At 46.5% G+C, this 16356-nt stretch overlaps 2 protein-coding genes across 6 annotated transcripts in view; one reads left to right on the top strand and one right to left on the bottom strand.

Annotated features, from left to right (window-relative positions):
- The first annotated feature begins 305 nt into the window (after window positions 1-305).
- Olfr90 (olfactory receptor 90) lies at window positions 306-1351 on the top strand. Its single transcript, NM_146477.2, has one exon. The coding sequence runs from the start codon at window positions 379-381 to the stop codon at window positions 1309-1311; it is 933 nt and encodes a 310-aa protein (NP_666688.2). The 5' UTR covers window positions 306-378; the 3' UTR covers window positions 1312-1351.
- A 10885-nt stretch (window positions 1352-12236) lies between these two features.
- Window positions 12237-16356, bottom strand: part of Gabbr1 (gamma-aminobutyric acid (GABA) B receptor, 1) — a 28340-nt gene continuing 24220 nt past the window's right edge. For all 5 annotated transcript variants that reach the window (XR_001782091.2, NM_019439.3, XM_006524632.2 and 2 more), the window contains 4 exons: window positions 15761-15888; window positions 14561-14689; window positions 14255-14398; window positions 12237-13689 (listed from right to left, as the gene is read on the bottom strand). Coding sequence is in view for 4 of the 5 variants with exons in the window: in NM_019439.3 (NP_062312.3) it covers window positions 13516-13689; window positions 14255-14398; window positions 14561-14689; window positions 15761-15888 (575 nt within the window). In the remaining variant the exon portion in view is untranslated. The remainder of the gene's footprint in view (window positions 13690-14254; window positions 14399-14560; window positions 14690-15760; window positions 15889-16356) is intronic.

Below are 16356 nucleotides of genomic sequence, written 5' to 3'. Positions count from 1 at the left end.
AATTAGAAACAGAAAGTTAGTAAGAACAGAAGTTGGTGCGTGAATGAGTTGGGTGCCACTACGGTAACACACTGAAAACTGCACAAAGAAAGCAAAGAGTGCTTTGCTGCTATTGACATCAGTCTCCTTTGCCCAGGAACCCAGTGTGAGGAGCCACCTGTTCTCCACCACACTCCTGGTTTCCTCTCAGCTAGTGGACTCTATCTGACCAGGAGGAAGAATGGAAGAAAAGTCCTTAGGTGACGGGCCTGGAGAAGGGAGCCTGAGAAACATCAGTCTACCTTGTGTGTCCTGAGAAGTAGTCAGGGTGAGTTTTCACCAGGTCCTTTGTACCACACTAAGCTGACAGTCTCATCCCTCCAACTAGATACAGAGACCATGGTCAACCAGAGCTCCCCCGTGGGCTTCCTCCTGCTGGGCTTCTCTGAACACCCACAACTGGAAAAGGTTCTCTTCGTCGTTGTCTTGTGCTCCTACCTCCTCACCCTCCTAGGAAACACACTAATCCTCCTGCTGTCCACCCTGGATCCCAGGCTCCACTCTCCAATGTACTTCTTCCTCTCTAACCTCTCCTTCTTGGACCTCTGCTTCACCACAACCTGTGTCCCCCAGATGCTGTTCAACCTCTGGGGCCCCGAAAAGACCATCAGCTTCCTGGGATGCTTTGTCCAGCTCTTCATCTTCTTATCTCTGGGGACGACGGAGTGCATCCTGCTAGCAGTGATGGCCTTTGACCGCTATGTGGCTGTGTGCCAGCCCCTGCACTATGCCACCATCATCCACCCTCGCCTGTGTTGCCAGCTGGCAGCTGTGGCCTGGACGATTGGCCTAGTGGAGTCAGTAGTTCAGACGCCATCCACTCTGCGCCTGCCCTTCTGTCCCCACCATCAGGTTGACGACTTTGTGTGTGAGGTCCCTGCTTTGATTCGACTGTCCTGTGGGGACACCACCTATAATGAGATACAAATGGCTATTGCCAGTGTCTTCATCTTGGTTGTACCTCTGAGCCTCATCCTTGTCTCTTATGGTGCCATTGCCAGGGCAGTGCTGAGGATAAGCTCTGCAAAGGGGCGCAGGAAAGCTTTTGGGACCTGCTCTTCCCACCTCATTGTGGTCACTCTCTTCTACAGCTCAGTCATCGCTGTTTATCTGCAGCCCAAGAATCCTTATGCTCGAGAGAGGGGCAAGTTCTTTGGTCTCTTCTATGCTGTGGGAACTCCTTCTCTTAACCCTCTCATATATACCCTAAGGAACAAGGAAGTAAAGAGGGCATTCAGGAGGCTGCTCTGGAAGGAAGTGAAGCCCGGCTGACACACTCTCAGTAAGCTGAATGGGAAATCTGCATGCCTTGTAGGCTTAAGTTTTCCTCCCTAACATCTTCAGACCTATCCTGCCTCTGTAGTAGATGACAGACTGTAAGACACAAAGAAGAGAGGTTCAGTAAAGGAGTATAACTATGCAAAAACCTTACCACATGAATCAAATGTAATCTACCTGTATTTTCATTAATTCATCCTCGTCCTCATACGCTTCATCTCATTGACTTTATCTCTAATTCCTTTCCCTTCCCTGTAAATATAAAGTATCGTATTTATTTTTTAAGGTTTTATTTTATTTTTGTTTTTTTTTTTAAAGATTGATTTTATGCGTACAATGTAGCTGTCTTCAGACATACCACAAGAGGGCATCAGATCCCATTACAGATGGTTGTGAGCCACCCTGTAATTGCTGGGAATTGAACTCACTAGCTCTGGAAGAGCAGCCAGTGCTCTTAACTGCTCAAACACCTCGCTGGCCCAAGGTTTGATTTTTATGTTATGTCTCTGTGTGAGTGTGTGTATATGTGCAGATGTCTGAGGAAGCAAGAAGAGGTCCCCTGAAACTAGAGTCACAGACAGTTGAGTTATCTGACATGGGTGTCTAACTTGAACTCTGATCCTGGAAAGAACACAAATGCTGAGCCATCTCTCTAGCTACTTGTCACATCCATGCTGCTGTGTCTATACCAATAATAAAAATGTCCCGGTATCAGCTGGGCGTGGTGGCACACACCTTTAATCCCAGCACTCTGGAGGCAGAGGCAGGCGGATTTCTGAGTTCGAGGCCAGCCTGGTCTACAAAGTGAGTTCCAGGACTGCCAGGGCTATACAGAGAAACCCTGTCTCGAAAACACCACACACACTCTATGCCCCTCCTTAGAATTGGGAACAAAACACCCATGGAAGGAGTTACAGAGACAAAGTTTGGAGCTGAGATGAAAGGATGGACCATGTAGAGACTGCCATATCCAGGGATCCACCCCATAATCAGCATCCAAACGCTGACACCATTGCATACACTAGCAAGATTTTATCGAAAGGACCCAGATGTAGCTGTCTCTTGTGAGACTATGCCGGGGCCTAGTGAACACAGAAGTGGATGCCCACAGTCAGCTAATGGATGGATCACAGGGCTCCCAATGGAGGAGCTAGAGAAAGTAGCCAAGGAGCTAAAGGGATCTGCAACCCTATAGATGGAACAACATTATGAACTAACCAGTACCCCAGAGCTCTTGACTCTAGCTGCATATGTATCAAAAGATGGCCTAGTCGGCCATCACTGGAAAGAGAGGCCCATTGGACATGCAAACTTTATATGCCCCAGTACAGGGGAACGCCAGGGCCAAAAAGGGGGAGTGGGTGGGTAGGGGAGTGGGGGTGGGCGGGTATGGGGGACTTTTGGTATAGCATTGGAAATGTAAATTTTACCTAATAAAAAATGGAAAAAAAAAAGAAGAAAAAGAAAACACCACACACACACACACACACACACACACACACACACACACACACGTCCCGGTATCATTAGCTTGATGCTGGGGGGCGGGGCTGGGGGAAGAGCCTTGGGAAGCAGCCTGAAATGCAGCCAGTTTTCTCCTTACCAATTCCAGACAGCCAGATCACAAACAGGAATAGCTTCTCTTCAAAGGAGGTAGAACAACTTCTGCCCTGAGAGTTTGCTTCCATCTACTGGGCAGATCTGGAACTGCATCGATATGCCGAAAGGGGGGGGGGGAACCTCACCCAAGTCTCCTCCCTAAACAGAAGCACACGTCAGAGCTGCTAGGGGGTAATTAACGTTATAGTTGGTGTGATATACTAATGCCTTGTGATGTTCCAGGTACTGTTTAAAGTAACGTACACCCCTCCACTTCATTCTTGTAGTATTATGAAGCTTTATTCAGAAGCAAAAACTAAAAGTTCAAAACCATCTCTCAAAGTTTTCAGCTAGTACTGGCACCTATCCAGTTAGTAATCCTGCCTTAATATAAATAGAGCCCTCCTAGCTCAAATGAGAAGCCTCAATTTGTCCTCAAACTTAAGAAGAATCTATGTTAACTAGACATATGTCCACCCTATAGCCTCCCTATAGGTTTTTCAAGTGTTTCAAAGCACCCTGTGAGACCACTAGAGACAGAAGTCAACTTTGACAAGAAAGTTGAGCCTGGAGGTTTGCCCCAATAGGACAGCCCTTCCTCGAATGTGCTAGAGTTCCAGTATCTATGATGGTCTGAGAACTAGGAAGCTGAGGAAGTCGGGGGAGGGAGTCACCATAAATCTGAGGTCAGCCTGGGCTACCTAGGAAGACCTTGTGAAAAAAAAAAAAAAAAAAAAAAAAAAAGCAAAAATTGTCTCAACTTCTTCCTGCCTTGGTTCTACCAATATCAAGGCATGAGCAGAACTTCAAAGAAAGTGGATACAACGTGGCATGAAATTTTATTCCTCAAAGTATGTGGAAGGATCTCTAGGGTTCTAATCTACCTAGCTTTCCTGTTTGTTGCGCCCACCTCGGCCGGCAAGGAAGACACAACACGGTCAGATTCTTCTCAACAGCCTTTATTGCAGGAACACCTCCATGCTGCTACGGGAACCCCGGGCACCCAGGGCACCCTGGGAGGTCTGCTTATATACTCTCAGCCCCCAACCACTCACAGCAGGCCATGCCACCTCACCAGGTATGCAGCTTCAGCCAATCAGGGCGGCAGGGGCACGTCTCCACCAAATATGGACTTGTTTACACCGCCAGCATCATGGTGCACCTGCGCAGCTCTCGAGATGGCCATGGCTTATTTTCAGGTGTATGAGGAAGTCAGGTGCAAGTCATAAGACTTAGCTGCAGTCCCGGGCGCCATCTTGGGACTGCTGCCATACCTGCTCCTCACACCTGTTAAACTTAGCAATACCAAACTCCCTTTGGGCACAATACCAGTGAAGGAAGAAAAGGGAAATCCTAGTTTCATTTCTACTTCAAGTATTAACACGTACTCTGGCATCAGCCCAGAGTGTCAGTGTTAAGCTCTATCTCAACCTTAATCACCACTGCAGCCATAGTATGTCTCTTCAGCTACATTTTGGGGCTGTCCTAATGCAGGGCATCTTCCAGTTGTATTGAGTAACCCTAATCTTAGACCTGTAAGTAATGCAACCTTTTAACTTTGTTTTTTTTTTTTAATATTTGGGATATTTTGTTTTTCGTTCTTGTTGGGTTTTGTTGATACAGCATTGTGTAGGCTTGGATGCTCTGAAGCTTGATATGCAGACCAGGCTGGCCTCAGACTCACGGAGCTCTGCCTGCTTCTGCTTCTCAAGTGCTGGAATTAAAGGCCTGTGCCACCTTGCAATCTGGCCTGCATGTATATGCCCCGCAGGTGTGCCTGATGCCTGCAGGGGACCTGCGTGTGATGCTGGGAACCAAACCTGAGCCCCCAGCAAGAGCAACAAGTGCTCTTAACTATGGAGTCATCTCTCCAGCACTGGTCTAGAACTTTTCAAACAAGTGCTCCAGGTTGCTCTAATGCCCCTGAAAGGAGAACATCTTGGTTCTGGAAGCCTGCAGTCCATGAAAGAACCGTGACTTTGGCGGGCCTCCCCTCCCCAATACCTCTAGCTTTCCTCTACTAGTGCTAGACCCTGACAAAGTCAGTTTGCTTGCAAAAGAGGCTTCTGACCATCTTCCCCAAATGTCCCATGCCCCTGCCGTCTCTTGGACTCCTTATTACAGAATCCAAAGCCTCGTAGACAGGTCATGGTGTAGGGCAGAGGTCAACAAACCAGTCTGTGGCCATGTGTGGCCACTACTGTTTTTGTAAAGTTTTATTGGAATGGCAAAAGACACTGTAAGGTCACAAAAGCATAGTATAGGCCCCTGTCTTAGAAGCTAACCCAAATAGAACTATCATTCACCAGGATAGGAGGCTGCCCCTCACCAATGCTGTCCTACTTAAAGATACGTTAAGATGAAAAGACTAACTACCCCCTGAATGAGATACCCTAGAGTCCGTTCTCTCCATGTAGTTAACTTTAAATCCTCATTGTTAATCCTTCCTGCTTTTCTGCATCCTAAGAAAACATAACTTCTCCTTTTGTCCTCTATCTCCCTTTCTTGGTTATTAACCAGTCAAAATCCTAAACCTCTTGCCCTTACGGTTTTTCTCCCTGAAGAGCCACACCTACACAGCACACCTCCCGTTTAGGTGCTCAAACATCCCCTTCAGAGCCCATGCTTGTTAGATATTGATTCAGAGAGCCTAACTCCGTTAGCCGTCTCTCTCCTCTAGGCAACAGCTGAAATTTCGGGCTTGCCTGTCTTTTCTTCCCCCACCCCCAAACTCCAAATTGTCCTCAAGTATTCTTCTGAGTTCCCTTTTAAATCTTTTTTTTTTTTTTTTTTTTTTTTTTTTTATCTATAAGACCAAGAATCCTCAGAAGGAACCCTGTGTTCTCCACAGCAGAGCAGACATTTTCTGGAAATTTGTCCCACAGCAGAGAGAACAATATTTTAAATATCTGCTGACTTGGGAATCAGCATTATCTGAGGAGGAACTGGGGCCTTAGCTGTGTAGAGAGAACTATGTGTGATGCACATCAAGATGGGAGTTAAATAAATCGAGGGACCCAATATTATTAAATAAGGATTGGCCTTGCTCAGGAAAGCTACTGAGTAGGATACAGCTTTTCAAAGGGTCCTTCCTTTAGTACCTTCAGTAGTTAGGACTTCCGTGGAGCAAGCAATGAGAAGGTCAGGCTGATTCCAATGACAGGCTTCAAATTGGCAGTTAAGGAGACTAAGCCTAAATCTCTGTTTCCAAGAACTGGGCAAGTCCAGGCTACAGAAACTGCTCCACCACTTGACCTGAGGCAAGGACAAACGGGTCAGCAGCTGTTTCCAGACTGCCTCAGCAACTGTTTACAGACCTTCCCGGCAAGCTTCCAGTCCCTACACCCGGGGAATGGAATGTCCATAGAGATGGACCCAACAGATTAACATAGAGGTCACCTACCCCAGAATTCCCTGATGTGCTTTAAATCAGGCCTGCAAGCTCACTTGGTCGTCTCTCTATTCTGGTAATGGGAGACTTCTGCAGAATAAAACACTCTTTGTGTTTACATACTATTTGAATATGGGGTGTCTTCCTCGAACCATGGACCCTTTCAGCACTTAGCGCAGAGACCTGTGAATACCACAGGAGGCAGAGACATTGGAAGCTCAGGGCTACACCTGCATGTCCTTTCTGACCATCCGTTCACTTCTGAGTCCCCAGCAAAGCTAGCCTCTCACTGTGCACAATTAACCACTACCCTAAACCTGTATAGAATAATTCCTCAAACTGCACAGCTTCATTTTTATATTTGTATTGTAAGGATAACATAAACCCCACTTGTCTCCATTTGAGGACCAGGTCTGATTTAAAAAAAAAAAAAAAAAAAAGTCCTTAAGTCACCAGCTCCAAGGACAGACCATAACATCCAGAACAAGATCATAAAACCCCCTCCCAAAGAACAGCCTGGGGATAATCACAAACGTGGGGAAATATCTTAGAATGGACCATCTGCGCTGAACAGCCCTATTTGATCACATGGTTAAACGTTCATATATAGGACTACAGACCACTGACCACCTGTGAACCCCCTAGCCCCCACAAGTGAAATGTTAGATTACCTAATCCTAAAGAGTTCCCCTGGTTCCCTATAAGGTCTGTGTGCGTTCCTCTGGGGTCACCTTTTCAAAGAATGGCTGACCCTCGGATGCTGGTTGTTTCTAGGGAATAAACGCTCTTTGTTTTTGCACACTGAATCTGCGGTCTTCCTTCAGGGATTTTTGGACCCTTACAGTATTTTACTTTTGTCTCACCATGTTGCCCTGGCTGGTCTGAAACTCTCAAGAGAGCCTCCAGCTTCTGACTTCAGGGCTTGTCACCACGCCCTGCACAACAGGAGGCTTTAACCTAAGCCTCTAGCTATTACTTGGAGCTAAAGGCTACAGGAAATCAACTCCCCACCACCACCACCCCCCTCCACCTCATGCTGCCCAGCAGGGAACAAAATTTCCTTTTCTAAAGTAAATTTGCATTTGAAAGGCCTCATTCTTAGCAGTGAAGAGGGCACTTGCTTAAATCTACATAGCCAATTTTTATTCACAGGCCTATATTTACCACTTTCCCTGATCTCCTTCCTCTAACACCAGTCCCCTCCACCAACTCACGCAGAAATGAAATTCATCTCCTTTGGGTAGACTAACTTGTATAGTCTTTCCCCTCAGCCTCTCTCTGTGTTCATTACTAGCATTCTCAAAAATATGTGTATAGCTGGTCATTACTACTTTGTGGGTTCTTCTTTCTCCCACCCTTCTCCACCTTCTTAACTCCCTAACACTAAACAGGGGGAAACCAGGATAGAGGCGAGAGAGGAAAGAGATCCCTACATCTGCTTTTTTTTTTTTTTTCATTTCTTGGAGCACAATTACTAACAAACCGCAGCCAACCCCACAAAATGGTTAATAACTACCATGCAACCCCGCTTCTGGAGGCACTAACATTTACACACCCTCTGAAAAGTTCCAAGAATTCTGCTGGGTCTGTTCTTGATAACCAAGGTTATCTTATTCTACCTTTTATGATTAAATCAATTTTTTTTCTATATGTCTTCTTTTTCCTCTTCTTTTTCTTCTTCTTTTTTTTTAAACTTTGTGTGCTAAGAAAATTCATTCCATAATCATCTCTTCTTCCCTTTGCATGGTGAGCCCAGTAATCAAGTGAGTTGTGTTGGGTTTCAGTCCTAAGACAAGCAAGCCAAGGTGCCCATTTAACATACCAAAGCAGTCCTGGCCTCCACATTCTCCTAGCATCCCTCAGTCCCTAGGGGTTACAGAGTGTGGCTGGCATACCCTGCCCTCTGTCCAGAACTTTTCAGCCCCTGGGGCCGGGTTCTTCACTATATAATCCAGGCATCATTTTGGATCCATTTCTCTCTCTCTCTCTCTCTCTCTCTCTCTCTCTCTCTCTCTCTCTCTCTCTCTCTCTCTCTCCCTCCCTCTCTCCCTCTCTCTCCCCCTCCCCACCCCCCACCCCATGAGCGCTCCCTACAAACCTGAATAGGCTTATTTTGTCTGAGAGAGAAAACCTATCAAGCTGACGGGTAAAAAAAGAAAGTTTGAGTTCTATGCAATCCATATATGCATCTTGCATTATGTTCTACTGGAGTTAACGCTCTGCTTCAGCTGTTCTGGAAAAACCTGTCTCTGCTAGGGCACGAGGCAAATTATAGTCAGCTGCTGCGGACACCCCGAAGAAGCCCCATACCCCACACCTGGGATTGAGACGAGAACACATTCTTACGGTATTTGTGTTTTTTTAAACAAACCAAAATTCCAAACTTGTCACTCCACACGTGCACAAGGCACATGTTAATTTCACATTTGTCTCTTATTAATCTTTTACCTGCTTGCAGGACCTCAGCTGAAGAACTTATGACAGAGGGCTTTTCCTTCTTTCACAGTACACACACCAGAAGATGCACGCCATTTTCCTGCTCTAGAACCGGTCAGGCCCACACCTCTGTATTCCTGTGCAACCATCCCTGTGCAAGGAATCACCTTCCCTCAGTCTCTAGTCACCCAAGCAGTGGTTCTCAACCTTCCTAATGCTGTGACCCTTTAATACAGTTCTTCAAGCTGTGGTTGGACTTCAACCATAAAGTTATCCCATTGCTACTTCATAACTGTAATTTTGCTACTGTTACGAGTTGTAATGTAAATATCTGATATGCAGAATATCTGATATCCTGAGACCCCTGTGAAAGGGTCGTTTGACTTCCAAAAGGGTCCTGATCCACAGGTTGAAAATAGATGCACTTGAGTGTTACTTCTTTTTTTTTGGGGGGGGGGGGTGTCCAGACAGGGTTTCTCTGTGTAGCCCTGGCTGTCCTGGAACTCACTCTGTAGACCAGGCTGGCCTCGAACTCAGAAATCCACCTGCCTCTGCCTCCCAAGTGCTGGGATTAAAGGCGTGCACCACCACTGCCCCACATCTTGCTCGAGGGAGGCTGTAAGGGTGAATGCATTTACAATGATTGTCAGTGAGTTTTTAAAATCACATCTTGAGGCAGCATGATGTGCAGCCCACTTTTACAATTGCTTTTCAGCTAAAGGACAAAATAAAGAATTCCCTGCTCTAGAAACCCTTAGTGTATAAGCCAAAATTTGCCTGTTTCAGACAGCCTAAGGTCACTGAGCATTATCAGGGGAAGCTGCAATTAACAGAGCCATCTTCAAACTAGACAGAAAGGGTAGGTCTAGGGTGGCAACTGGCCCCCTGAAACCTCCAAAAAGCAGGGCCTGGTGAACACTGAATGTCAGATAAGATGAACAAGACTGGCTTGAGCAAGCTGGGTGGGTACAATGGTACACACCTGTAGTTCCAGCGAACCAGAGGGGGAAGCAGGTGGATTTCTGAATATGAGGTCAGCCTGGTCTACATAGTGAGTTCTAGGCCAGTTAGGATCCTGTCTCAAAAAGAAAGAGGAGGGGGCACACAAAACTTGGGTGATCATCCAAAGAGAAGATGCATGGTATGGTGAGGTTATGAACACTGCCTTTGTAAAAAGGAAAACCAGCCTCAGTGGACCATGCTTCCAGATAAAGCTGCAATGATACACTTACTCTATTCTACATGTGTTCAATTCTACCCCTTGAACCTAACACGGAAGATTGCACTAGAAAGTATGCTGTGTGACTTCCAAGGATCGTTGACAAATAGACATATACCTGTCTCTCCCACCTCCAGGGAGACTCACCTTTAGAGTAGGGGCTTCAGCCCACACCGTAGGCAAGCATGCTACTTCCAAGACAAAAACCCATCTCTAGAGGTTATTTAATTGTTCTGTCTTTAAACATGCAGGCCATTATATAATGTGGACTCTTTGCACTGTAGCCTATTTAACACCTATCCAATAAAAGCAAAGATGTTGCTGTTGTTAAGCTGTTGTGGGTACCAGGCTGCACATTAGTCTGTGCATAGTCTGGATGTTGGCTCCACTCCCTACTGCTGACAATGTCCCTCTATCCTGGTTGTAGGCTCCTGGCTAGGTAATGAGTATGCAATGCAACCCCATTCCATAAGACTGTCCTACGGGGGTCTGTTTCTCTCTCCCTTCCCTCTTATAGAGGTTATCTTGCTCACTTCTCTTTCCCAGTTCCCAGACGCACACCCTGCCATAGTAACTGACTCATCCAGTCAGCATTCCTAACTGAGCCAGATGCAGTAGCTCATGACTGTAAACCCTAAGAAGGACTTCTGTACCTTCCAGCCTGGACTACCCAGCCAGAGCTACATAACAAGACCCCTTCTAGAAAATAAATTGAAATTCTGTTACCAGGCACAATGTTTAACACCTATAACCCAATTCTTGGAAGGTTGAGGCAAGAAGAGTTCAAGACCAGCTTGGGCTATATACTCACAAGTACCACGCTCCAGCTAGAGCTACATGACAAGACACTGCATGGAAACAAAGCAAAATAAAACACCCTACCTGTTAACAGGCATGGTATTAGTACACAAATATTTAAGAAGTTTTCAGCAAGAGGGCAGTTCAAGGACAGCATGAACTATATGACGAGGGTGAGGCTAGCCTGGGCCATAGAGATGAAACCCTATCTTAAATGAATTTCAATGATCACAGTCACATAGCGGTCCACCCAGGAAGCTCTAGTGGCTGGGGCTAGGGCAGAGACGAGAAAGACCATAAGTGTGTGACAGAGCACTGAGGACTAGCAGGTTGTCTAGAACGCAGGATCTACTGCCTGAGGCAAAGCTGCAGGTACAGTCAGTCAGCCCCTCTTCAGGACAGCTGCTTCCTCGGCTCCCTCCGATCCTGGCACTAAGCAGGTCTCTCAGCTCAGCTACTCAGGGTTACTTGGTTCTCTTGCTATGTCTGCCTCACCCTTGGCTATTGTGAGACGGCTGAGCTTTGATTAACTCCTCATTTCCCCACCTAAGGGCAACACAGGATTGGGATGTAACTTCAGTCTACTCAGGGGTCCATCTGTGTCTACACTGCGGGTTTTGGTTTTTTTGTTGTTGTTGTTTTTGTTTTTTTACTCTGAGAATATCCCACTACAGGGAAGAGGGGAACGCAAATTAAATCCAACTGGTCCAAAGTGGATAATCACTATGGGTTGTTTTCAAAGGAGGTTTAAGATCTAACCTGCCATAAACAGGACAGTGAAATGATAGGCCCATCCAACCCTTGAAGCTTCCATGCAGCAAGAGGGAAGAAGAACCACCTTAAAGAATTACAAAAATTCCAAGTTTTCTCCTCCAGGCTTTTCAAACATTCATCTTGATCAAAAATTCTTCCCAAGATGCTCAGAGTTCCTTAGAGAACGGTTTCCAAGTTCTGAGGCGCTTATTCCAGAACCTGGCACTCATTGTTTGCTTGTGATTCTTCCTGTCTGATGAGGAGGAGACTCTTCACATCTGCTCAGCCACCTACTCCAGGCTCCCAGAGCATGCCCACCACTGCTGGGGAATCCAGGAGGCAACAGTAACAGAGGCTACTACCATGGACCAAGCAGATCCAGGCATTGGGATGCATAATTAGCCTAGTTCTTGTGTGCACTCCACAGAGAAATGAATCATCATTATTGTTATCTATCATCAGATCATAAAAGTGGAGAATAGGGATTAGGGAACATTTCTGCGTGTGGTGCAGGCCTGACTCCAGAGCCCACACTTTTAACCACTAATGCCATCACTCACTAATCGAGCCCTTCATCTCATCCCGCTCTGCCCCACTAATCCCTGCATGGAACAATCACACAGCTCTTTGCACCTCTCTGCTTCAAAGCCTTTTCATTAACTCCAATCTTGAGAGCCTGGGCTTCTCGCTTCCTGGAGCCCACTCAGTTCACAGGACAGTGGATGAGGTGCTGAGTCACACTGTTAACTGCTTTATTGAGATTCAGGGAGATCCTTCCCCCAAGAGACACCACAGTGTGAAAGGGATGCTGCCTCCCGCCCGGTCAGTCCATCTGTCCATGCCTTCATTTGATCAAATGTGCACCCACTATCCACTGGAAACAGCCTCCAACCTGTCCCCATTTCTTTTCCCCTTAGTTCTGAAAAATAATAATAATGACAACAAAGAAAAGAAAACCAAGATGCAGTAGTTCTGAGAGATGATTGTACAGACCCAAAGTGGGACGCATGAGAATAGAGGGAACACTTGAGAGTAAACCTAAGGCCAAGGAGAGGGTATGCATGGCTCAGAAAACACGTACTGGGGAAGAGCCTGCTTAATCATGTGCATGTTGGGTGCACATGCCTCTGCTGAAAGAAGACAGGACATCAGCTAGGCAGACAACTGTAATCCCAATACTCAGAAGGCTGAGACAGGAAGCCTGCCCTGACACGAGTCAGGGCAACACACACACACACTACATAGTGATATTAAAATGCAAAGAAAAAATACACAATGCAAGGAGGCACACAAGTAAAACATAGACAACCATGACATATGCACATGAGGAAGACAGCTTGGTGTGCTCAACACATCATGCACGCCTACCCAAGCACACCACTGCACACACCCACAACCACTGTGCACTCACAGGTGCAGCATATGCAAACACAAGTGATAGCAGCATTCAGAAAAGAACATATTTGCACAGAAACACATCCAGCTGCCTAGGAGAGGAGAGGATATGGTGTGTGTGTGTGTGTGTGTGTGTGTGTGTGTGTGTGTGTGTGTGGTGAGTCCCCTGGAAGAAGCAACATTTAAGGAGAGGAAGACACAGGGACATGGAGGAGAAGGATGATGGAAGGAGATTCTAATGCTGAGAAATGGAGAGAAAGCCCTGATAATGTAGGAAGACCCCTGCTGCTGAAATGACAGGAGTTGCTGTAGTAACAACTATACAAGACAGCCTATGGGAGACAAACGAGATGCCCCTCTGGAGTCATGAGTGAATAGCTCCAAGCAGGGTTCAAACAAAACTGTGAAGTGGTGATATAAAATTATATGGAAAGAAAGAAAACCATCTGTTTCCCAGAGTACTGAAGACCCAGATAACCCCAGATGCACAGAATGACATGTATTTCTAAGAGGGGGATTGGAGCTTGTTCTCCACCCTCTTCCCAGTTCCCCACCCACTCCCCACACCCTTCCCTCCCCTGCTGGCCTCATCCTTCTCGATACACCCTCACTTGTAAAGCAAATGTACTCGACTCCCATCACAGCTAAGCCGGTCAGGGGGCTCTGAGGGTCCCCTGGGAAGGCCCCCAGAGGGGTCTGGGGGTGTTGGGGGGTGGCGCCGGGAGCGGATCTGCTGCCGAGACTGGAGCTGATGGCGCAGTTCAGAGACACGCTCCTCTTTCTGGAGGAAGAAACACAATTGGGAGTGTGGGAGGAGGGTGATGTGGTATGGGAGGAGGAAAGGGGAGGGAGAGACATTGAAACGAGATGTACAAGTAAGAAAGGAAATTAAAATGTGAATCGAGGGAAGAACAAAGGAAGCCACAGAACATAACAGCGCCAAGAGAATGGATGGAGAAAATAAGTGATTTTAAAAGAAAAGAGAAAGAATAAATGAAGATTATGTCAGATGAGTTGGAAGGTCATTCCCCACCCCCACCCAGCACTGCGCGGTCCCTAACTACAGCATGGACACAGTAACACTGTGAGCAATGAATGGTTCACAATGGCCTCCCCCTAACTACTGCCAAAGACTTCTTTTTTGCCTCAGAAAGGCTGAAATCTCCAGAGCCTCCTCCCTCTCCTCAGGCTACCACTACTGAAACTCAACCCTTCCCCTTTCGCTCTCCTGCTCCTCTGCAGGCTTTCTGAGACCCTCCGTAAATCACCAACACTTGAACCTGTACCTGAGGCTCAGCTACAGACAATCTGCCCTTAGACAGGGGCCCCTGGTTGTCACCACCCACCTCGGCGATGATCTTTTCCAATTCACGGTTTTCCTTCTCCAACAGTCGGGACTTCTCTTCCTCATTGTTGTTGGTGGATGATCCTGTTTTCATTGTGTCCTGTGCTTCAGACTGCCATTCACCTCGAGTGATCAACCTGCGCATCTATGGACAAACGTTTGGGCATGGGGTGGCTGAGCAGGGCTGTGTAAGTGAGCAGCCAATAAAGAGTAATGAAAAAAAACAAAAGACAGGCTGGGCCAAAGTAAGGACAGAGTCGAAGTCCTGCTTCTGTCTAGGGAGCCCGTGGGGAGAGCCAGACCTCACCTTAGGCACAAAGAGCACAACCAGAGTAATGTAGGAAGAGAACACAATGGCCAGAGAGGCAAAGGCGAAGGCTGCGTCCTGCTGGCTGGAAAGGATCATGGTGACAGGAGCGGTAATGAGACACAGGACCTGGAAAGACAGCATTTGGGAGACTCAGAGCTATGAGTGGTTCAAGTGAGATGCAGAGTTTTCTTCCTCTCAAGAGTCAGTAAAGACAGGCTTGTGATACACTCTGCAAATCCTCACCTTTAAATAGCTAAAAAAAAAAAAAAAAAAAAAAAAAAAAAAAAAGGAAATCAGAGATAAGCTACCAAACCAGCTCTCAGCTCTAGATCAATGCCTCCCTTCCTCACATTCAGTCTGTCCTTGAGACAACTTCACCAGGTTGTCACAAAATGATACATGGTGTGCTTTTTGAAAAAGCTCCCCCGCCCCTTATCTATTATATCATATATGTGTGTGCACATGCACGGCAGTGCACATGTATACAGAGGCTAGAGGAAAACCTCACCTTTCATTTCTGCTCCATTTTGGTGTTTTCATACAGGGTCCCTCACTGGCTAGAAGCTGTCTGGTCACTGAGAACCAAGGATCTACACGTCCCCATCTTATCAGAGTTGGGCTTACAAGCACATGTCACTACACCTAGTTTTTCTGATGTGGGTTCTAAATTGTCTTGTAAGCATCAGAACTTATCACCCCAGACCCCAATGTAGTGTGCTTTCTAAACTGCTCGTCCTCTGAATTCAAGCATTCCTTCCCCAAAAAAGAAAAAGGGAGACAATGTGAAAGTCAATTACAAGATTTGCTCACGTTTCCTCGAGAAAGTCATTAAAAAATAGAATAAAATAAAATAATGACTTTAGGAGGCTGGCAAGATGGCTCAGTGGTTAAGAGCACTGACTGCTCTTCCAAATGGTCCTGAGTTCAATTCCTATCAACCACATGGTGGCTCACAACCATCTATATGGTGATTTAGTGCCCTCTTCGGGTGTGTCTGAAGACAGCTACAGTGCACCCATATAAAGAAAATAAATACATCTTTTAAAAAATGACTTCATAAAATCAGACATTAGCCAGTGTTTTATGACTCCTACACAAAACAATCTCAGATCTAATTTTCTGAATCTTCTAGTTCTATCACGTTAACCATGCCATGGCCCATTTCCAGGACCAACGCCAGGTGTCAAGAAAGCTTACCGCAACATTGTAGATAGCCATGCCCACGGCCCTGTGGTCATTGATCTTTTCAGTGGACACACTTTTGGTCTCATAAGCAAGAAAGATTCCCAGCAGCAGCAGCAGCCCTTTGTAACCATAGAAAATGCCTAGGAGAGCAGGAAAAGGTTTCAGGGGTAACAAGGACCGCCATACTCCCAACTCAAATCCTCTTCCTCTCTTTGCCCTTTGCTTACTACTGCTCTTTGTAGCTCCTCTGTGTAAAGAAAGCCACGCCTCATTTCCATTCTAGACCCTCTGTGGCTTCCTATGGAGCGGCTAGAAATGATCCAATGGATGCTACCCAGTATCTCAACCCATTCCCTCCAGGCAGCAACATGCAGCGCAGGCGAGGGGGTTTTAGTTCACCAGGTGGATTTGTAGATTGGATGAACGTTGGTCAGGCTGAAGGGAGGCTAAGTCCACGACCTCACAACTTAGTCACTTACTTTCAGGAGCTGGCCAGACACAGATGGGTGAGTCACCCGCCCACCCTGGCCCTCTGCTGAACATCACTACTCACAGCAAAAAGACCAAAGCTCTCCTATTCTTGGAAAAGTTTAGTGTAGTGAGAAAGG

Source organism: Mus musculus, chromosome 17 (genome assembly GCF_000001635.26).
Source record: "Mus musculus strain C57BL/6J chromosome 17, GRCm38.p6 C57BL/6J".
NCBI classification, from domain to species: domain Eukaryota; kingdom Metazoa; phylum Chordata; class Mammalia; order Rodentia; family Muridae; genus Mus; species Mus musculus.
This window is presented reverse-complemented; position numbering and strand designations above follow the sequence as displayed.